Source organism: Ptychodera flava, chromosome 10 (genome assembly GCF_041260155.1).
Source record: "Ptychodera flava strain L36383 chromosome 10, AS_Pfla_20210202, whole genome shotgun sequence".
NCBI classification, from domain to species: Eukaryota; Metazoa; Hemichordata; class Enteropneusta; family Ptychoderidae; genus Ptychodera; species Ptychodera flava.
The window spans coordinates 21297345-21320616 of record NC_091937.1 but is presented as its reverse complement, the minus strand read 5'-3'; the positions used below and the strand labels follow the sequence as shown (position 1 = coordinate 21320616).

At 37.8% G+C, this 23272-nt stretch overlaps 1 protein-coding gene across 1 annotated transcript; it reads right to left on the bottom strand.

Annotated features, from left to right (window-relative positions):
- Positions 1-19315: 19315 nt before the first annotated feature.
- On the bottom strand, positions 19316-22271 carry LOC139142226 (neuralized-like protein 4). Its single transcript, XM_070712105.1, has 3 exons — positions 22108-22271; positions 21543-21690; positions 19316-20476 (listed from the first exon to the last, which is right to left on the bottom strand). The coding sequence occupies exons 1-3, from the start codon at positions 22256-22258 to the stop codon at positions 20215-20217; spliced, it is 561 nt and encodes a 186-aa protein (XP_070568206.1). The 5' UTR covers positions 22259-22271; the 3' UTR covers positions 19316-20214.
- Between the last annotated feature and the right edge of the window lie 1001 nt (positions 22272-23272).

Here is a 23272-nt window from a genome sequence, read left to right as displayed (position 1 = left end):
ACTGACTGCATTTGTAGCAGTTGTGATAGAAAATTAAAAGACGATTCACATGTACAGATAACCAATCTGAACCAAAACACAAAAAGCAGTGTCCATCAACTTTGTGTGTTCTTTCAAATTACAATTTATGCAGAGCTGCAGCAGACCACAGTGGTTGTAATATTGCAACATATGAACAATTATTTTTGTACATTAAAGGGCTGCTACTTTTGATGGGCTACCAGAAAGTATGCCTTTATGTCACCAACATTATTGTGAATTAAATAATTTTGTGAAAGGCAACATTTCTGTAGTATGTGGTATTTGTTCACTGACAATCTCGGCCAAACAAAGAAAGTACAAAATAACAGATACAGAGCTAGCTACAAAATACATCAATCATATGAAAATAGAATCTGACCGCTTTGACAAAGAAAGCAGTGTCTGTGGGTCTTGCAACATAGCATTTTCAAAGTTTGTTAGATCAGAGTTTGATGTCAGCAGTGTTAAAGTGGCTTCAAAAGAATACATGAGATCTCTGTGTCAACACTACAGGGATGTCACTTGCATTGATGTTAACTTAGTTGAGGATCATGCTACAGCTGCTGCAATTTTATTCCTTTGTAAGGAATTTGAAGAAGACAGGGGGTATTGCTTTCATCTGTGTATCAGGTTTATTTGGATACCCTAAGAAAGGACTCTGCAAAATATGAAAGGTCTGATAAAATTTTCATGGAAATGAAAAAAAATCAGAAATGGCTGATGGTAAAACCAGAGTGTATTTGCAAATTGTCTGGTATTGTACACTAACCCTGTGTACAAAAAACTTGGGACACTATTGAGGAGATGTGGATCATCCCTTGAAGACTCTTTACTTTTCACCCTGTATGCTTCTACTAATAAGCTGAAAGAGAGTGAAAAACAAGTGAAAATCTCTAAATACACTGAACAACTCACTAGTTGATTCAATGTCAAGCCATGATATTTACTCACATCTGCGATTAACAAGTGAATTTTTGAAATCAAAAGTGATCAATATGGCAAAGTCATTTATGCAAGAACCAGATGGGGTAGATCTTACTAATATTAATTACAGTGAATTTATTTCACAGAAAATTGATCCCTATGTCTGGAATTTCATTGTAAAATTAACAATGACAAATAATGAACAGGCTGATTTTAAACAGAAAGAAATTGACACTTTTGAATGGCAGGAATGTTATATGGAAAATACAAAAGACAAAACACAAAAATATCATTTTGCCCGTCTTATGAGGAGATTGTTCATTGTGTCATGTATTGTTAATTCATACAATTCAGAGTGTAATTTCCCCTTGCACATAACTTTAGCTGATGTTGTGGACAAATTTTCCAACTCGTCATCTGAGTGTTTAAAAATCCTTCACAAATTTGGTGCGGTTTCGTCCAAAGATAGTCTTCAGCGGTATAAAGTTGGAATTTGTGAGAAAACCATGCAAGAAGGGCCCAAGGTCAGCAATCAGTGTTTTAGCATTGTATCCATTGACAATGTAGATAAACTAAGTTCATATACGCGACAGTTAAATCAAGTCAACTCGGAAGGGGATTTAATGGGACTTCAGTCCAAGCTGTTGAGAGTAAACCTTCACTCACTCTCACAGAGCAAGACCTAGCCCCCTTTTGCAGACAGTCACTAAAAACAACCAAAGGAGAATATCTGAAACCTGTTTCCATCAGCCATGACAATTCACTTTGCCGAGCCATAGCAACACATACCACATACTCCTTAAGGCACTGTATCCGTGATGAGTCAGGCAAACCAACATCCCTGCAGCTACAAACTCTTGAAAACAAGTTAATGCTGAAAATAAGGAATGAAATAGCTGACTGCCTAGAACAAAATAAAGAAATTGTTGAGCAGCTTGACACTTGTACGTATGAATCTTTCTTACTCAAAGACAACTCTCAAGATAAGTACCTGGACTTTGATCATAGATGTGATGAAATTAGAAATGGTGCTGGTTGTGGTGTGCCAGAATTGTTAGCCCTGTCTTACTGCATAGCCTTACCTGTTGTAATATATAACAAGGTAAATGATCAATATGTTGAAGTGTGTACATATGGGGCTGAGGCTTATTCAGATGCTAATATAGTAAATCTGTTAGTACTGCAACAGAATGGAGCAGAGGTGTATGGACTATTATTAAATGAAAGTTTATACTATGATGACAAAACACTGCTTGGTGAAAACAACACTCTTTATTCATGGAAGGAGATGAACCTTTCTGTTGAAAGTGATGTCTCCTTTCAAGAGATGCTTTGCCCATCATATACAGTGAAAAGAAACAAACATGTGGTAAAATCATCTCATCGCACCATTGCACCAATTTTGATTGAAAACTACTACAGTGTCTTGTCAGGTATGTATGATGAAAGTGGCCATCACATAAATGTTTCAAACATTGCTTTGAAAGATTTTCAAATATCTCCTGAAGAGAGAATAGAGAAGATTAAACTACATTCTGATTGCTTTCTGTTCATCCTAGAAAAAAAGGCCCTTCAAGATGAAAATATAGAAATCTATATACCCACTTTGAAGGATAGATTGTCAATGTTTGCCAGTGATGAAACAGAAGCTTCAAATGTAGTTTATCTTGATGTTCTTGACATGCCTGCTGACAACATGGAAACAATGAAAGCTGTGCTAAATAAAATATATATACAGTTTGGGGTTGGTAAATACATTAATTATTTAGTTGTTGTCGGAGATGGCAAGACGTATGATTACCTCCTCAAGTTAAAAAAACTGTATGGTCTTGAGTTGGCATGGCTTTTACCTTATCCTGGAGACTGGCATATTCTGAAAAATTTTCAAGCAGTCTTAATGAAAATCTATCTCGATGCAGGACTAAAAGACCTTGTAAACTTATTTCACTTTGAAAAACAGGTTCGTCAGTGATGCTCGCAACCAATTTGATAGAACTCACAGATTCTTGATCCAAGTATGGGAATCACTATATAGACTAGAAATAGACAAATTCATGAAAAACAGGTCTGTTGACTGTGAAGGACAAGAAGTATGCTCACTGTCTGAGAAAGAACTATATGAGACATGTATCAGCAGTATGCAGAGTGAGCCAGACCATTTTGACCTACTTGACAGCACAACATGTTTCACTGAAATAAGAAAAAAACTAAGAGAAAATATAAATGGTTTAGAGACAGAGTTTTGCCAATTTACAGAGAAAATGATGACCAAAAACAGTACCTGGAAATTTTGGCATGACTTTATACACAGAGATATGATGGCATATATTGCACTTCATATATCTATAAGGAACAGAAATTTCAATTTGAGAAATGCAGCGTTGAAGGAAATGACACCATTATTTCACAGTTTTGACAGATTAATTATTTGAGGCTTATACCACAGCACCTAGCAGATTTAAAATGCTTTCCTGTTTCTGTTGTCAATCATCTCCATAATGGAGGCTTTGCAGCAAGTCTTTCAGGTAGAAAATGGAAATGTGCATCAACAAAGATGTAAAGGAAGCCATGCATTCTACTACAAAAGAAGCACTATCTAGGCTCACATTTTATCTCCCACACCGAGCTTTGCTGCACAAAAATATTAAGAAACAATTATTGGATGAGGGTGGCCAATCATCTCTTTACATGTCAAACTCTGAAAACAAACATGTTGAAATGAATGTCAGATCATACATGGATAAGTTGTCAACATCTAGTGTACTATTTGATAATACATGTGGGGCATCTGACAGTCTCAGTCATCTGTTTTCCAATAAGACTCTTGAAGGTAAAGATGCGGAGGATTTGTTAACATTCAGATCGGTGGGAGAAAAGTCAATGCAAGATTACATATCATGCATAATACTTTTTAATCACAATTCAAAATTACCTCCTCGTCGCAGGAAAAACCTGAAAACATTCTCAACAAAACAACCAACTGTTGTCAAACAAAGCTGCAAGTAAAAGACCAAAAATTAGTGAATTCCATTTTGAGAAAAAAAATAGCATATTCAAAGACAACAGGTATCCCTACGGATGATCTGAGTCAGTTTATTGAACTTCCAAGGGCAATAGCCACTGTTGATGGACTACCTAAAAGGGAAACAAATCAAGTGTTGGTAAAATACTAAAAGGCAGATATCCATCTGTCTTTTATTCAAAACTTCCACAAACTTTTAATCCAGAATGCGTGATACTTGAGGGTATGTTTATAATTAATACCACACCTCTCTCATACCATAAAACATTTGAGGATTACATATCTTTTCTGTGTAGAAGATGGATTAAGCCATATTTCTGTAAATTTAATGCTAGTGAGGTTCATGTTGTATTTGATCACCCACAACGACATGGTGCAAGTCCTAAGGACATTGAAAGGGCACGGCGGGATGTTGGGAAGTCAGAAGATGTACTCTTTGACAAACTTACACAACATCAGGGCCTGCCTACAAATTGGAGAACGTTTTTTAGGTGTACGTATGCATAAAAGATTATTTGTTTAACTTGCTGTGCAATGCCCTATTGACCCTATCCACACAATATCTATCAGAAAATCAGATACTTGTTACCGCAGGTGGGATTGATGATGAATACATTGACAAAGCCAGGCAAGTTAATGCACACGGTGTCATATCTATCATCCCAAAGTATAATTCAAACCATGAAGAGAGTGATTCAAGAGTGTGGTACCATTCTCTGCAAACAAATCTTAAGAATGTCCTCATCTATTCACCTGACACAGATATATATCATATTGGATTGCCCTCTTAGAGGGAAGTGATAAGACAGTCTTAGTACAGTTGCGAGCAGCTCCATTTGATAATGTGTACCTCTCTATGTCTTCTCTCTTAGATTGCATGAAACATGACCTTGATTTGACCTCTATATTGCCAACCAAAATTGGCAAAATCTTTCAAACCTTGTTCATCTGCAGTGGATGTGACTACATTTCATATTTCCGTGGTTGTGGTAAGAAAACATTTTTAGATACATTTTTCAGAGATGCTAAATTATAACTGGAACAGAAAATGAGCATATTACTGGTATGTTGGAAAACACTGGTGAGATGATAAAGAAAAAGGCCTTTTGGCATTTTACCGATTGATAGGCTGTGTATATTATCATAAACACTCATCGGCTTTCCCAGAATATCAAGGCCCAAAAGAACATTTTCAGTCTTTCATCAATGAACATCCATACCAAGCCTCAAGATACACCAGATATGGCTTGATGACATAAGAAATAAAATATGGGATAGAATTGACAGTGAAGTTGGCTTTTTACCATCAAATGAGCCTTGAAATTCCACTGGTACAGAACATGTTGGGTATCTGGTCTGTGGACTAATGCTAAAAATGCTGATGCAAGTGTACCACCAATAGATGTATTTGGTTGGAAGGTACAGAATGGACTGATAAATGTCATCTGGGATTCAAATGAAAACTTTGAAAAAGTCAAGAAAACCGTTGAATTTTGGACAAAGGGGTGCAAGTGCAAAAAATCAAAATGTGCTAACAAATGTTGTAAATGCCTAAAGCTGGGAAATGTTTGTGGTCCTGGTTGTCAGTGCCTACAATGTGTTAATATACCACAGCAGGCAAATACTGCCAATATGCAATCACCTGAATATTTGACTGTTTTGGATGAGGCAGAAGAGGATGATAACAACCACGAGGAATACCTAATAAATAGTGAGGAAGTCTGTATTGATGAGGACACTGATTCTCTTATTGAAGACATGGAGGCCTTACATGCAATTGATAATATGGATGAATCTGACTTAGACATTGATCATGGTTGCCAATCTGATGAAAGTAATGATACAACACTCTGTGTTTAATTGCCAATCCTACCATTTCTGCAGTCAAAGTACAACTTTCCTGACACCATTTTTGCAGTAACATGTTTCAAAATTGATTACTACTTTTATCCTCTTCAGTATATACATGGACCTCCATGGTATATACAAGCTGCTATACATCAACAAACAGCCTATAGTGTTTCACGATTATTACTGCCACAAAAGAGAGTTCAAACCCAGTAAGATGAAATTAAAGTATTTATTTCCCAAGCATTGCAATGTTCCATAACACTTCAAGTTAGTTTTGCCTCATGCTATGGCCAGTCTATTGTACATGTAGCTATATGCCATATCTATGCATTGTAAAACCGGCTATCACTATGGTTCACAGTAAACTGCAGCATTTTGATATAAACAGTCCGACAATGTTCATACTTCGCTGCGATATGCTCAAATAAATTACCTTCACAGATAAAATTGACTTCTCTTGCTACCGTCGGTACTTCGTGAAAAAAACCGTCACTAATCTTGAAAATCGCGATTATCCTCCGTTGTTTATGCCAAGGTCGATGCGTGGAAAAATGTATACAATGTCATCTGATCCAACAACAGACATGGCATTCCACTGAGATGACGGGTAGGGTATATCCTTGTCAACACCAGCGATGTTTAAATATAAATGTCAAGGAAATCAGAAAAACTAACGCATTTTCGATCAGACTCGGCAGCCCCTGCAATTCAGCAGCCATTTTGAAAATAGTGACGTCATGTCTCCCGATCGACGCCCTCAACGACGCCACTTGCGTTCCGACTGAAGCTCCAATTGGTTAGTGTCCGCGTCTCCTAAGTAAATATTAACAACCCTGACATCGACCGGCTAGCGGAAAACACGTGCACCGAGGATCGCGCTCGCGAAACCATGGTCACGAAAATGTAAAGTTTACAACCGGTTCCGACCGGTACTATCTACTCTTCCTAACGGGAAGTACCTGATTTATGACGATAAATTTTAACTTAAGGCAAGTGGTATGGTTTCCAGTTTGGAGGGCCATAAGACAGAGGACTGTAGCGTAGAATATTTTGGACCTTGAACCTATTGTAATAGAATATATAAAACCTTGCAACCTATTCAATGTTACAATATTGCTGGTTGCTTTACGTTAATGATCTTTTGTTTTAAATTGTTCATAATCATCGGTTTTCATCTTCGATTCATTTGATCTCACCTTTTCTGCAGCTGCCTTGAGATCTTATCCATAAACTCAAAACGGCAACATTTTGATATCGCGTTCATCTTTTTTCATTATGGGTAAACAATTGTATTTGAAATTTCACCAGCTTTGCAAACGAAATACAGCATTTTAGTTTTAACGGCGGAACTTTGTTATTAGTACAGTGAACAATCAGAACAGTATAATCTTCTTTTAACAATTTAATTTCGTGTCTCTAGTAGGGCATATACTCCATGATCAATAAAATCATATTTGCAGGGATTAACGTCGATTCCAGTGTTCATTTATGGGACCTTTTGTTATAACGGTGTGTGTGTGTGTGTGTGTGTGTGTGTGTGTGTGTGTGTGTGTGTGTGTGTGTGTGTGTGTGTCTGTCTGTCTGTCTGTCTGTCTGTCTGTCTGTCTGTTTGTTAGTTTGGTACTTGAGCTATCAAGATTTTGATGTCTGTTGTTGAAGATATTGTTGTGTCTGTGTTATTAAAGTCATGTTAATTTTGGAGTGCTCAAGCTCGTTACTGTCGACCTTAAGTTGGCATTAACATAAAGTAGCAATGAAAATAAACGGCATGAGTACCGATGACGACCTCCATCTGGTGACGTCACAGAACACGTAAAGAAACTTCGTATTTTACTGCGACTCATACGGTATTTGAAAAGCAGAGTTTTCAGCAAAGCCGAAAGATAAATCGCGACTAGCCATACTGAGGTAGAAAATTTAGGTAGTCAGTGAAACTGAGAAGTCGATGGAACAAAATTAAAAATATGTGACGTATATACTGTGAGGTAGATTTTGCGTACTATTTTACCAATTGTTTAAGCTTCTTAGTATTGTATTTGTTTATAAATTATGAAAAACATTTCAATCGGAAATCGCAATATGCCATTCAAGATAACAGTACACACGAACAGGAAACAATGCTGTTTGCGAGAAAATTAGCTACTGAGTCAGCATCCGGTCAACACGGCTTTGTTAGGTCGGTTAGCAGAGATGGTTTCTACCAGAGTAAACACCCTTGGTCAGCGAAGTTGTGGCTGAGTTAGTATTATTTTGTTAGTATTATAAGGGGACGGGCAAGTTTTATTTCTTTGTTGAACGGACAACTTCACAGACTTCCGTTAGGAGCCCAGTCCACTTAGATTGTAGTGGACGTCGTTAAGAAGATACTTGGCCCATTACAATCATATTGAGGCGTCCATAATAGGTCATGTTGACTTTGAAAGAATCAACCATCTCTATTTTATTGTATGTTGACCTGCATGTGTGTCCCTTCGGTAGTGACGGCCCTCTATAGCAAAAAGCATACTGATGACAACCTCGAGACTGGGTAAGCAAAGAACATTTAGTGATTAAATTTCTGATAAGACTTTGATTCATCCTGGATTTGAACCAGTTTTCAGTAAAACTTAAACATCTGCCACGTAAGGATAGTGAGAGGTAGGTCAGGAACCCGTTTTCATTGATATTGAAATCTGCCATATCAGAACAGCAGTATGCCTGAATAACCAGCACACTGAATTTCAATTGTTGATATTTTAGGAACAAAAATGTAAATTGTGACCTGCCATGTCGTGACAGTAACAAGTACGAAGACAATGAAATACGACAATAAAGTTCCAGGTACTGCAAGGTAAATTCCACTTCAGTTTACAGTAGTTAGGCAAACTTCTGTCATACCACACTGCATGTTTACAATAATCTCTTTAGTATGATGAAAAACAACAATAGCGTCGATGGCCTAATATTCAAACCAAAGGTTAATCGCAACCTGCCATATCAGGACAGCAATATGAACGAACAGCAGACAAAGTTGTTCATGAACAGAAAAGAAGTTTTCAAAGTGAGCACAATTTTTCTGTCGAATTCGATGAAGGGCATACTCAATCAAGGAGTAACGGACAATCAATTGGAGCAAATGCAAAATAATATAAAAGGCAATTATGTGACAGAGACGGGGTTGCCGGGCATTATAAGGAGGCACGTGGTGGGGACATAGGGAGTTCGCTTGTAGGGATAACGGAAAAGAAAAAACACGCGAAAACGGATCAGTATGAAGAAACTTTTACATAGTGGCGGGAGGCGTAACACTTTCTATTCGTCAAGTTCCACTTTAGCCCAAAATAAATATAGTAGCGTACATGTGCTTTCAATTCTTTCGATTTCAATCTTGCTGCTCAATAATTCCTGTAAATCAGGTATTCCGTGGAACCTTTGTCATATATACACCCTCGATATTGTAGAATTTCAAGGTATTGCACAGTAAATCCAGTTGACCAGAATTCGGATGACTGTAACTGTGTATGCAGAGTTGCATCTGATGTCATTTTTCGTCGCAGTTGCAGGGGCCAGGAGTCATCGCATTGTTATTTTGAACTTCCTGGTCTACATCGTTAAAACACCCTCATCTGTTATAGCCAACACTTTGGGAAAAAACATCTGACATACAGTTACTTTTAGGAAGTGTCAACTTATTTGTGTATGAACGAATACTTGCTACATTTAAAAGATCGGTATTATAAAAGTACATATTGTGTCGCGCCTTGACTCCCGCTGAAGCAAAGTGGACGGTGCGCTGTTGCCAATGATTTGTGTACATCATACCCAAATGTGCCTCGGAGACTTCTTTCACCATTTCAACCTCAACTTATTTTCACCAAGAGGTGGGTTACAGCCCCATACCTGTGTATCGAAATTCGGACTGCAGTCTTTGAAACAAAGCGGACCGTTTCGGATTACAATTAAATGCGCCGACTGGGCAATATTCGTATATGCTGGTTGAGATAGGGGCCGTTTTAGCGCGTATATTGTACAGGTACCTGACCGAAGAGGTCCAATAACTTTGAAGAGTGACAATCGAGCAGGAACGCCATGTAGGGAAATAAACATCGTGTGATGATTTCTTTGTATTTCGAATTGTTCCAGGTAACATTATCGGCGAGTGTCCTACTTCAGTACAGTGAACAGGTCACCGTGACCTGCCACATCAGGATAGTGCACGTGATAGGCATTCATTGGAAGTGTGACATCACTTATTCAAGATACTGTAGTTTCTAGGTAAAAGAAACGAAATTGTTTCTTTTGTTCATGACTTCTACCTAACATCTTGCAGTTCACCAGTAATTTGCAATGACCATTTAAAAAAAGTTTCTTTCGTATTAGGGTGCTTTCTTTAACACGACTCCAAGATACCGTTAACATTTACGTATTGGACCGCACCTTAATTAGATCAGTGCAGTGTCAGACGATTATTATTTTATATTGTCCAGCCACAGGGGAGATGTTCCTAGATTGCAAAAAATACCATAGTTGAAAATAAATTAAGTTTACTTTGCCGTGACTATACCTTATACTTCGTTGATTATAACTAGAGTAAAACATATAACAAATGAGATCTGACTCAAGTAAGTCTCCCAAAGGGATGAAGTCGTCGGAACCGCTCTCAAAGGTCGCCGTTATGCGACCAGTACGACCAATGTCAACACTTTATCCAAGATACATTGGCGACTGATGAAAAAGAAACATTTTTTCATCAGGCCACTAAAGAAAATTCTTTTGTTTGCCGTCCTTTGATTTTTGAAAACCTATCAGCCAATCAGGGAAAACAACAAACACAGACAAAAAAAGTGCATTAACATAAGCTGAATTTTTCATTTGGTTTCCTTTGGAAAAATAATATATTTATTTGTAATAGTCTTAAAATTGTGTTTGTTTTCTTAATTTTCTCTAAAAACCTACCAGCACGCGGACGGCAAATAAAGAATTAAATTTCAAGCGCCTATTGTATATTGTGAACCTGAAGTGTAACAGCTATGTTAACGGGATTTAAGATATGGTGCATGAAATATATTGTTTTCAAACACGAATATTACACAGGTGCAGCTCCGACGACCCCTTCCTCTATAGCAAAGCCGCTCGTATTGAAATTGTACAAATACTTTACACTACGTTCACACCAACGCACGCACGCACGCACGAACGGACGTACGTTTGTACGTATGTATGTATGTATGTATGTATGTATGTATGTATGTATGTATGTATGTATGTATGTATGTATGTATGTATGTATGTATGTAGGCCTATGTGTGTGTCTATATATATATATATATATATATATATATATATATATATATATATATATATATATATATATACTGGGGACGGACATTTATGCGATCCGCTATGGTATTATTTTGTTTGTTTTATTTGACAGACAAGTTTTATTTCTTGGTTGAACAGACACCTTTACAGACTTCCGTTAGGAGCCCAGTCCACTTAGATTGTAGTGGACGTGGTCAAGAAGGCATTTGAACCATTACAATTATATTGAGGCGTCCAGATTAGGTCATGTTGACTTTGAAAGAATCAACCATCTCTATTTTATTGTATGTTGACCTGCATGTGTGTCCCTTCGGTAGCAACAAGCATACTGATGACAACCGCCAGACCGGGAAAGCAAAGAACATCTAAAGAAATTTCTGATAAGACTTTGATTCATCCTGGATTTGAACTACAGTTTTCAGAAAAACTTAAAGATCTGCCTCGTAAGGATATTGGGAGTAGGTCAGTGACCGGTTTTCATTGAAATCTGTCGTATCAGGACAGCAGTATGCATGAATAAGGCCAAAGTAATTAAATTGTTTGTTTTGCGTCCACTCTAAATGGGAAAAGGTACGCGTCTAAGCGGCTGAAAAACACACACAAGAAAATTAACTCAATGTAATTTGATTGCAGCAAATAACAAATTGTAACAAAATTTTCGTTCAGAAAAGCTAAGCGGTCATGTCCTAAAATTTCCCATTCAAATACACTGTGTGTGTTTTTCATGGAAACCTTAAAAAACCTAGGCGGGTTGGGACGCAAAACAAAGAATTTAATTACTTTGGCCTAACCAACGCACAGAATTTGAATTGTTTAGATTTTAGGAAAACAAAAAGATAAATCGTGACCTGCCATGTCGTGACAGTAACAATTACGAAGGCAAAAAAGTCAGGACAATAAGGTTTTAGGTACGACAAGGTCATTCTCCTTCAGTTTGAACTAGTCAGGCAAACTTCCGTCATACCACAGTGCATGTTTACAATAAGCATTGGGTATGATAAACAACACCGATAGCGTCGACGACCTAATATTCAAACCAAAAGGTTAATCACAACCTGCCATATCAGGATAGCAATATAGGCACGAACAGCAGACAAAGTTGTCGATGACCAAAAACGATGTTCTAAGTGAGCACTATTTTTCTGTCATATTCGAGGAAGGGCATATTCAATCAAAGAGTAGCAGAGTCTCAATTGGGGCGAATGCAAAATTAATATGAAAATAAAATAAATCGCGGAAACTAATGATTTTTGGAGCCTTCGTTCCGTCACGTCGACAGCGAATGGCTTCAGTTGACGAAAACAATGACGTCAGCAGTCATTACTGATATCTTGCCTGCGTTCCCAAAATAAACACTGCAACGCTACGTAGACCACAGGGCCTCATAAGTGCCTATTTAAGTCAATATTACAGCGTTTTTCTTTCTTTTTCACTGTCACAAATAATCCAGCTGAAGAGCACAACACTTGTGTAGCTGTCTTTTGTGTAGCGTGTGTTGGCATGTATAGTGCGTCCTCGTAAATGTGACCTTTAGTTCAGTGACCTCTAGGCCCGGCTCTAGCCATGCCTACTTCCTGCCCTGCCCTCGCTATATATACAGTAAACACAGCGACGTCTGTACACGTGGCCAGAAGGCATGGCCAGAGGAATTGCCTAGAGGTCACGGAACTAAAGGTCGTATTTACATATGATCAGATTCCCCATTGAGGGCGCACTATACATGCCAATACAAGCTACACAAAAGACAGCTACACAAATGTTGTGCTCTTCAGCTTTATTTGTAACATTGACAAAGAAAGAAAAACGCTGTAATATTGACTTAAATAGGCACTTATGAGCCCCTGTGCGTAGACTTGATACTATCGGACTATTGTTTATTGTTCACAAGTTGTGAGAAGTAATCTAATAAATGACGAAAACGAAGCCAAGCACCGCAAAGCGGCGAGTTCAACCTCCTACACAACCATAATTATGGGTATTTTCGGGATATAAGCTTACATGTATAATTGGGGTTTTTCATACAAAGTTTGGTAGGTACCGACTGATGTTTCCGTATTTTGACGAGTAGCGCAGCAACTTTATTGTGCCCTCAACAAACAGCTCATTATAAATCCCCATTTAAATGTATATTTAAATTTATGCAGCGATAACTGTCAATGTGACAAAAGGTTGAGGTGAGTTTGTGTAATTAATGTTATAGAAACCAAACATCATACAGGCCATGTGTTTGACTGGGAGGAGAACTCCACTAATGCGAGAACCTGGGATTGAAAAGTGCGGCTTTAAGCATTCACAGCAGAACAACAGTAAAATTGCGCGCATGCACACGTCACTGATATGAAAACCTATTTTACGGCTGGGAGTGTGCCTTCACTATAAGTGCAGGTATAATGTGATTTCAAAAAAATGCGAAAAGTCCATGGAAATTTGCCGTGTGAATATTCTCCTATAGTACTGTTTGATGCGGACCATCGCTGGTGCAGTCAGTCAAAAATAAAGTCGTAGAAATGGTTGATGTAGCGTAGCCTCGAGTCCGTCGATTGTAAATTTCACTGAACGAACGTGATGAATAATGATTGCTTCCTTTCTCCCTGTTTCTCTTCGTCCCTCTACATGTATCTTCTCTGTCTGTATCTTCATACACAGTCCGCTGTCACCATACATCCATGCTGTCACACAGAGAATCTATCTATCCACCCACATGATATATCTATCTATCTATCTATCTATCTATCTATCTATCTATCTATCTATCTATCTATCTATCTATCTATCTATCTATCTATCTATCTATCTATCTATCTATCTATCTATCTATCTATCTATCTATCTATCTAGCTAGCTAGCTAGCTAGCTAGCTAGCTATTTGTCTGTCTGTTTTTTTATTTATGCAAATTGCAAATACTGGTCGAGAGGTTTTATAGCTTGTTCCTTGAGAAAAATCACTCGGAATGACAATTACTGGAAGAAACTGGAATGCGAAATGAATTACCCGGTCAACTTCTTGTTCGTCTGGACGCGAGACAAATACGATCACGCTTGTGTGAAACACTGCAGTTTTGAAGATACACAACGTTTTATTCAGATCAGAAGGCATTCATGACCCACTGGGTTTAATCTCCGCTCCTCAGACAACAGCATCTCGTTGGCGTGTACACATGGTAAAAATAATCGATCTTTATTTATAAGTTTCTCGAAAGAAGTTCAGCATTGTAATAAAGTGAAACTTCGATCGTGACACACTACAATAATATCAAGAGATCGTTCGGAAAACGGGTAATGATTGGATCAGGTAATCATAGCCTGGTAGTTCCAGAAAATTATCTGATTACATCCACTTCCTCGTAATCCCATGGAAATTTGAAAAATTGATATAATCTACCTAGTAGTCGTTTTCGGGGCAAGGATATGGTGAACAGTAGGACGTTCGTTCGCTTCATTGCTTGTCAACACTCCATGCGTGTTGCTAATAATCTGCCATGGCGTGACCGACGCAGAAGTCAAAAGATTGAAAAAACAGTGCCCATTGACCATTGATACCAGACAGATTTTTAAGTTTTTAAAAACAGAGGGTATGCAGGATCAAAATATCAGAAAATAAAATCTTCCGGGGATGCTACTTTACTACATTGCAAGTTATTGATGCTATGCTCGGACATAGACCCTCGAGGGTCTGTGACTCGTATTGAATTGACCATTTAATTGCAACGGGCTAGAATTGAATGTCATGAAGTAGAAAAATGTGGCTGCGAGTAAGCATTGAAAATCTTTTGATGACGACAAATTGTGAATGTTTATTTTTTGACCGTCAAAAACAAAGACTATCAAATGGCCACCGTTAGTGTTAATGACAAATAAATCAGATGTGTGACGTGAAGACGAATGTAAATAACTATACTGCCACAATTCAAATGACCAAGGTGTGTTCAGACACAGACAATGAGTGGTTCTATCTTATTCGATCGTGGTGCAAATTAATGTTAACAGCCTTATCAAAGCCTCATTAACGTTAATTTGCATCACTGCTTAATCAGCACAAATTGACGCGATCGTCATGGAACACACCGTGCTCATTAGAACTGAAGCAGTATGGTTACTTTTTTGATCTGTTGGACAAGTCACCTTTGACCTTTGGATCTTAAAACTTACTTCTGGGGGAAACTGATAGTATTTTGTGGGTTCTACAAGAAAGCTCCTACATGCTCACACTTTTTACTTTGAAACACTTGGGAATATACAGGTGACAACAGAAACGGAATATCAACCTTTTTCCGACATATTCTTGGAAATGTTTGCGGGACTTCACTTCAGGTCAGACTTTCTAAACTACAGCTAATTTGTAAATTTAGAACACCATTGAGAAAGTGATAATTATTGCTTTTTTCCCCTGAAAACTTTTTTCACCTTAGTTGAAAAAAAATTTTCACTACAGGCCCCGACTGTCTCAATGACTCCATATTTCACAGTGAGAACGCAGCTGGAAGATGGCAGCCTGGCCGGCAATACTTTTGATAAGGCCATTGGCATTAATTTGCATCACTAACAGTGGGTACTATCTCGTCGGTCTATAAGACAAGTCACATTTCAGCTTTGGCTTTTAAAACTTACTTCTGGCGGAAACTGAAAATATTGTAACGCCCCTCCCTGTAGAGATTTTATCTCGTAGCGTCTCTCACCTGGCCAAGGCGTGTGAAGTTCATTGACTCAGATCGTTCGAGAAGCAGATAAGAGATAGTGTGATAGTTTAATTAATTAATTATTGGTTAAGATTTCAATGAGAACAATCGAGAACGGGATATTCCATGGTGTGATCTTATTTAATCTTAAGAAACTATCAAAGACTGGCGGGAAAATTACCAATGATATCTTTTGTAATTATGTAAGACTTGAGATGTGTTTAACTCTATAGAGAGCTTACACTAGAGGACTTGAGATCAGACCTTTGACGGTGAAAGACACGGTCGCCATCTTGTAATAAAGTACAAGGCTGTGTTATAATCTACATCTTGGTGTGTCAGCTTCAGTTACTGGAAGCATTACGATCCAGACTGGTACCTCAACTCGTAATTCCCCTAACTACGAGCGCGACAGTATTTTCCGGGTTCTACAAGACAGCTCCTACAAGCTCACACTTTTTCCCTTGAAACACTTGGGAATATACAGATGACAACAGAAATGGTGTACCAACGTTTTTATCTATGGCTGTCATATTCTTGGAAATTGTTTCTGAACGTAAAGCCAAACTTTCTAAACTTTAGCTAATTGCTAAATTTAGAACGCTATTTACGAAAGCGATAATTATCGTTTTTATCAGATATATCCTTGGAAATTTTTTTTCTCTTCAGGCCCGACTTTCTAAACTACAGCTATTTTCTAAATTTAGAATGGTATTTAGAAAGCGATAATTATCGTTTTTATTCGATATATCCTTGCAAAAATGCTTTTCACCAGAGGCCCGACTTTCTGAACTACAGCTAATTTCTAAATTTAGAACGCTATTTAGAAAGCGATAATTATCGTTTTTATCAGATATATCCTTGGAAATTTTTTTTCTCTTCAGGCCCGACTTTCTAAACTACAGCTATTTTCTAAATTTAGAATGGTATTTAGAAAGTGATAATTATCGTTTTTATTCGATATATCCTTGCAAAAATGCTTTTCACCAGAGGCTCGACTTTCTGAACTACAGTTATTTTCTAAATTTAGAATGCTATTTAGATTGCGATAATTATCGTTTTTATCCGATATATCCTTGGAAAACTTTTTTCAGCCTCAGGCCCGACTTTCTAAACTACAGCTAATTTCTAAATTGAGAATGCTATTTAGCAAGCGATAATTTTTATGCGATATATCATTGGGAAAAAAAATTCAACCTCAGGCCCGACTTTCTAAACTACAGCTATGTTCTAAATTTAGAACTTTATTTAGAAAGCGATAATTGTCGTTTTTATCCGATATATCCTTCGAAATGTTTTTCAACCTCAGGCCCGACTTTCTAAACTACAGCTATTTTCTAAATTTAGAACGCAATTTAGAAAGCGATAATAATCATTTTTATCCGATATATCCTTGGAAAAAAATTTCAACCTCAGGCCCGACTTTCTAAACTACAGCTAATTTCTAAACTGAGAACGCAAGTTAGAAAGCGATAATTATCGTTTTTATCCATGTATCCTGGAAAAAAATTTTCACCAGAGGCCCGACTTTCTAAACTACAGCCATTTTCTAAATTTAGAACGCTTTTTAGAAAGTGATAATTATCGGGAGGTTTTTGCCGTGTTTATCGTTTTTAGCTAGTTTAGCCCCAATAGGGAATACACGTAGTTTACAAATGGCTTTTAGGGAAAGACACAATTCCGCAGTTGTCTCATAAAGCTTGAACATTATGAGTGTACAACTATACGCTTGTAGCGGGTTTAATTCTGAGCCATCACACGTTTCAATGGTTATGGAATGGCTGGTGTTAGGCAATATTTTGTCGCAATTTTGAAGTCATGGTTTTGTTTTGCGACAATATCGATATCACAAGGTTTTCTTCTCCTTTTTTTTTGACGAAAACCTCAGAAAATCTACACGTGACTGGGCGCGAAACGAAATAATATTCTTACTTTTATCTTGCAAGTCTGTTTCAAACTTTAGACAGGGCGATCCGAAACAGCAATGATTAGCTTAATTACAAATAGCGTTTGTATGGTACTGATGATCGAAAGTAGATTTGATTGTATTCAACATCCTTCTTAAGATATTATGCACCTCGAAAGTGAAACACTTGAACTTTTGCTCAAACTTTCCTGAATGAAGCTTTCAACCATTCTCTTACCAAATCAACAATAAAAATCGGGAGTTACCTTGTAAAGTTAGGAACTAACGAAACAAATTACCTAACGTTTTGCGATATTTGAAATTCAAAAACTAAGCCGGTGAAAGTTTTTCTTTCTTCAACAGCTTTAAAATGAGCCCCTTAAAATGGTAGATCAGAAAAGAATTGTAGAAATTTGAGCGTCCGAATGGATGTCCCCGAGGCGCGTTCTACCTTAAGATTGCAAATGCAAGCAGTTAAACAGTGCGGAAAAAATTATTAATTAAGGAATATATGTAAGTTACATCATAGGAGTGTGAGCGTTACGGGTGCAGTAAGTTTACATTTGTATATTTTATTTTTTCAAAAGCTAGTTCAGTAAGATGAACATTTTGCAAGCTTGATTTCATTTGATTACAATATCGAACATTCGGATAGAGTCCTTCGACGGTGCGTCTGTTCAAATTTTCCTCAAAAATAAAATGCGCCGTATGAAAACTTCTGAGTGAAGTAAGCTGGTTTTAGTTATCATTATTGATTCCCTCATTATTTAGCGACATTTGAATAGGTTGTGAAAGAATTCGATGGGCGGCGCTTGCTGATCATGAAACTGAGATGCTGTAGAAAACGAAGTAATTTCGTGTAATCGTACAGAGGGCGATAAAGCGTTACACGTTTGTTAGTCCCCACGGACACCGTCCGGGGGGACTTATAGGTTTGGTCATGTCCGTGCGTGCGTGCGTGCGTGCGTCCGTCCGTCCGTCCGTCCGTCCGTTCACGCATATATCTCAGAGATGCCTGAAGCGATTTCATTCAAACTTGGTACAAGGATTACTTCATATGTCATACAGATGCACGTCGATTTGTTTTGTGATGCTATCCAATATGGCTGCCAGGCGGCCATTTTATTACGATTTTTTCATGTACAGAGCCATAACTCAGGCATGTTTCAACTGATTTTATTCAAAGTTGGTACAAGGACATTGACCAATGTCATAGATATGCACGTCAATTTTTTTTGTGATACGATCCAATATGGCCGCCAGGCGGCCATTTTATTACGATTTTTTCATATACAGAGCCATGACTCAGACATGTTTTAACCGATTTTATTCAAAGTTGGTACAAGGACATTGACCAATGCCATAGATATGCACATCAATTTGTTTTGTGATACGATCCAATATGGCCGCAAGGCGGCATTTTGTTACGATTTTTTCATGTACAGAGCCATAACTCAGGCATAACTCAACCGATTTTATTCAAACTTGGTACAAGGATATTGACCTATGTCATGAATATGCACATTGATTTGTTATGTGATACGATCCAATATGGCCGCCGTGTGGCCATTTTATCACATTTTTTCATGTCCAGAACCATAACTCAGACATGTGTCAAGTGAATTTATTCAAAGTTGGTACAAGGAGATTCACCAATGTCATACATATGCACATTAATTTGTTTTGGTGATACGATCCAATATGGCTGCTGTGCGGCCATTTTGTTATGATTTTTTCATGTACAAGCCATAACTCAGGCATATCTCAACCAATTTTAATCAAATTTGCTACAAGGACATTGACCTATGTCATACATATGCACATATATTTGTTTTGTGATACGATCCAATATGGCCACCGTGTGGCCATTTTATTACGATATTTCCATGTCCTGAACTACAACTCACACATGTATCAAGCGAATTTATTCAAAAGTATTTTTATCACAGACCTAATGAAGAGGACTCTATCCTCTCTGAGGACCTGTAATCAAAGTACCCATTAACAAGTGGGGACTGTGTCATCAACGATGACTTGTTTAACTAGTTGAACGACGTCTAAGGTTAACTTATGAATAAAGTACATACACATGGTGAGGTATGAGTCTACGGAATACCTGAAGACTACATATAGCTCTCAGATTAATTATCACTATGAAATGATTTTATAGCATTGATCAAGGATGAGCTGTATCAGTTTACATCGAAAGTCAAATTCTATGTTATCTTTCTCAGTAGATTCATGTCGCTCTCCAAAAGTTTATGCTCGCTTTAAATTTTAACATCACAAATGACTAGATAGAGCTTCAAGAGACGGTCTAACACCACCGCTACAAAGGCACTGCATTGTTCATATATGTAGGGCCTATGGCCTTTTTTGGAATATTGAAACCATAACTATACGCTTCTACGTAACAATAACCTAACATGGAGGACTTGTATGATATTGCATTGATTCATGGAGGTTTTGGCTACATATGTAAATTTATGTGCCTAAATTTATGTGGATGTGCCTCAGTTCTGCTTTAAGCGTCTCTGTACGTTCAGAGTGACGTCATCATCATCGGGGTCATTCACCTTCACCAGCAGCCCATAAGGAACAACAGCGGCTCGCTCCTTGGTTGACCATTCAAGAACGTCATTTGAGAACACTGGATCGATACGTTTTTTCGCTCCAATCGTCTGCTTGTGTATTTCATATGATTCTGGTCTTATCCAAACCTGGAAAGCAACCCGAGCGTTGTACAAGACTTCGTCATTCTTCGAGTCCATCACCCTGAAACAGAGAAAGACGCGTACGAGTTTCATAAATGATTTTTTATAAATGTTTTAGAATCAATGCAAATACCTTCTTTATCAATTGTACATATTAGAGTAACCGTGTTGTTATATTACCAATACAGATAAGGGATGAACAACTTTCCCAACGCTTGAGAGTCATTGAAATTTTTGTGATAACTATTCAGTTACCCGAACAACAACCTTATCATAAGAAAGCTAAATCTTGATAATTTGTCAGACTCGGATTGACCAAGGTAGAATGCGCCTCGGGGACAGATACACCCGGTGTATTCAGACTCTCAAACTTTAACAGTTCTTTCCTGATCTACTGCTAGAGGGACTTCATATTAAAGCTCTTGGTTCTAGAAAACATTTCAGCGTCTTAGTTTTTCGAAAATCGAACATTTCATTTTTCTCCTTAGAGTTAACACGGGGATGGTGGCCATTTTGAATTTCAGATATCGGTATACGTCTTTAATAATTTGTTTCTCTTGTACCAAAATTTGCAAGATGACGCTTGATTTTTAATGATTTACAAAGAGCATATTTGAAAGATTCATTGAGGAAGTTTGAGCAACAGTTCATTTCTTTCATTATCGAGGCACATACTGCCTTAGTCATCGGGGTTCATTTCGCTTCTTTCTCCCCTCCCCATCATCATTACCATCATAATCATCATTATCATCATCATCATCACCACCACCACCAGCACCAGCACCACCACCACCACCATCATCATCATTATCATCATCATCATCACCACCACCACCACCACCACCACCATCATCATCATCATCATCATCATCATCATCATCATCATCATCATCATCATCACCACCACCACAATCATCATCATCATCATCATATTCAACATCATCACCAGAACCATCGTGTCATGGTCACAGATGACCATGTATCACATGAAGGATGTACTTAAACTTAAACTTTGCACAATGAATATTGTGTCAAAAATGTAAAATAACAAGTACCATTTTTGTAATAAGTGGCAAAGTAAAGTTTGAGGCAGCATTTATTCTCAAACTGTGACGTTTCAACATTACCTCACAGGGCATGCGTATGCATCGGTGCCAGCATATCTAATTGTCGGTGATACAAAAATCTGTTTTGTATCAAAGCCCTTTGGTTTCCAATTAGCGTTAAAGTGTCCTATTCTTTCTGACAATTTTCTCCCTCCGAGTGCAACGTCTCCTTATTAAGACAAATAAAAAATAAAATGTATGCATCGTTTTCCTGAAGAGTGTCAACATTGATTGTACGCATCTTTTCGTAATTTACAGATCTGAGCGAAGGTAACAGAGAAATTATGTAATTCTGGCTTCATTACCGTAATGATAGAGGTAAAAATGAAATGATATGGGCCGTGGCTTTCACAAGCTTGGTGATAAATTCATTTATCATAAAATATTGACTTCGCATGCCGATACCTTTATGAATAACTTGTAAAGAACGTCATTCTAACAGAAGACAGATCAAGCTAAAATCATTTTACTATATTGATATAAAAACAATTTCAAATGAGACCAATTCTTACACTTTAAAACTTCAAAATTCGGTAATGATATTAAAATTCAATCGGAGTTTACGACTTTTGTCACTTATGGCTACCTGGTATAGCTAGATGAACATTGTTAAGGATGTCAGCAATACTCTCAACGCGAGTTCCATGGAATGCTACATGCCAGTTCTCATCTATTTTCAGACCCTTCAGTTTGTGTTTCTGCACGCGCTGTAGCAGAGATATTAGAAACAGGGGCATGAAAATAAAAGGGGTAAGGGTGTTTATGCCTTTGTATGACATAACCGTGTCCAGGAGCTATCTTTGTGCCAGGGAGACATAGAGACTTCTTAAGTTGAGGGCGCCCTATATCCTACATATAATATAGGCAGGTCATTCCCGTTTTCTTTAGAATGAATGGTGATAGTTCAAGTTTGCCAGACTTTTGCTGAACTCAATAGTACTACGTCTTGACGTACAGATATTTCGCCCAATCAGCGCTGTTCTTTGAGAAGTTCGACTGAAACGATCACCGAAACCGATGAAATTCGCCGTGAGAAGAGAAAATTACCAATCAGATCACCAATACGATGATGTGAAGTTATGTAACTTGGTTCTCAGAAGAGGACCTTAGTGCAACAGCTTCATAACCTGTACACGGTACAGTAATTTTGTTCTAACTGAAGTTTTAGCGAACATTTACAGCCATCATCAAAATTTTCTTCAGATTTTTGATTGCTGGTAAAAATTTTCATTCACAACTTACTCTAATCCAAAACGCGCCCAACCAATCGGTATGGCATATTCAGAAGGTGGGTTTCCACGCGTGTAGAAATCATCGTCGCCTCGTTTGGAATGACAATCTGTGCAGTAACACTGGCTGAACTTTCCTCTGTCAGTGAAATACGAATCTGAAACACAACGTTGCATTACATGATTTCTAACTGCAATTTGCTCAGGCCGGCCAGTGACACATGGGCAAGCGTACTTTCAAAGTGTAGCAAAGAACTGGATTAGCTATAGTTGCACGAGTGCATTCGCACTCGTATAACATTTGGCTGAAGTCAGTCACTCTATTTCAAAAAAAAATGGTTCACACTGCGTATGAATCTGTCACAGTGATAGATTCTAAATCACAGTAGCTCTGAGTCATTATACCACAGACAAGGAGATTATACTCTGGAATTTCGTTCAGTTTGCTTCCTCTTGCAAATGTTTATCTCTGAGATTATAGAATGGTGTTTGAATCCTTTAACCGAGGACAATGCTTGCTTG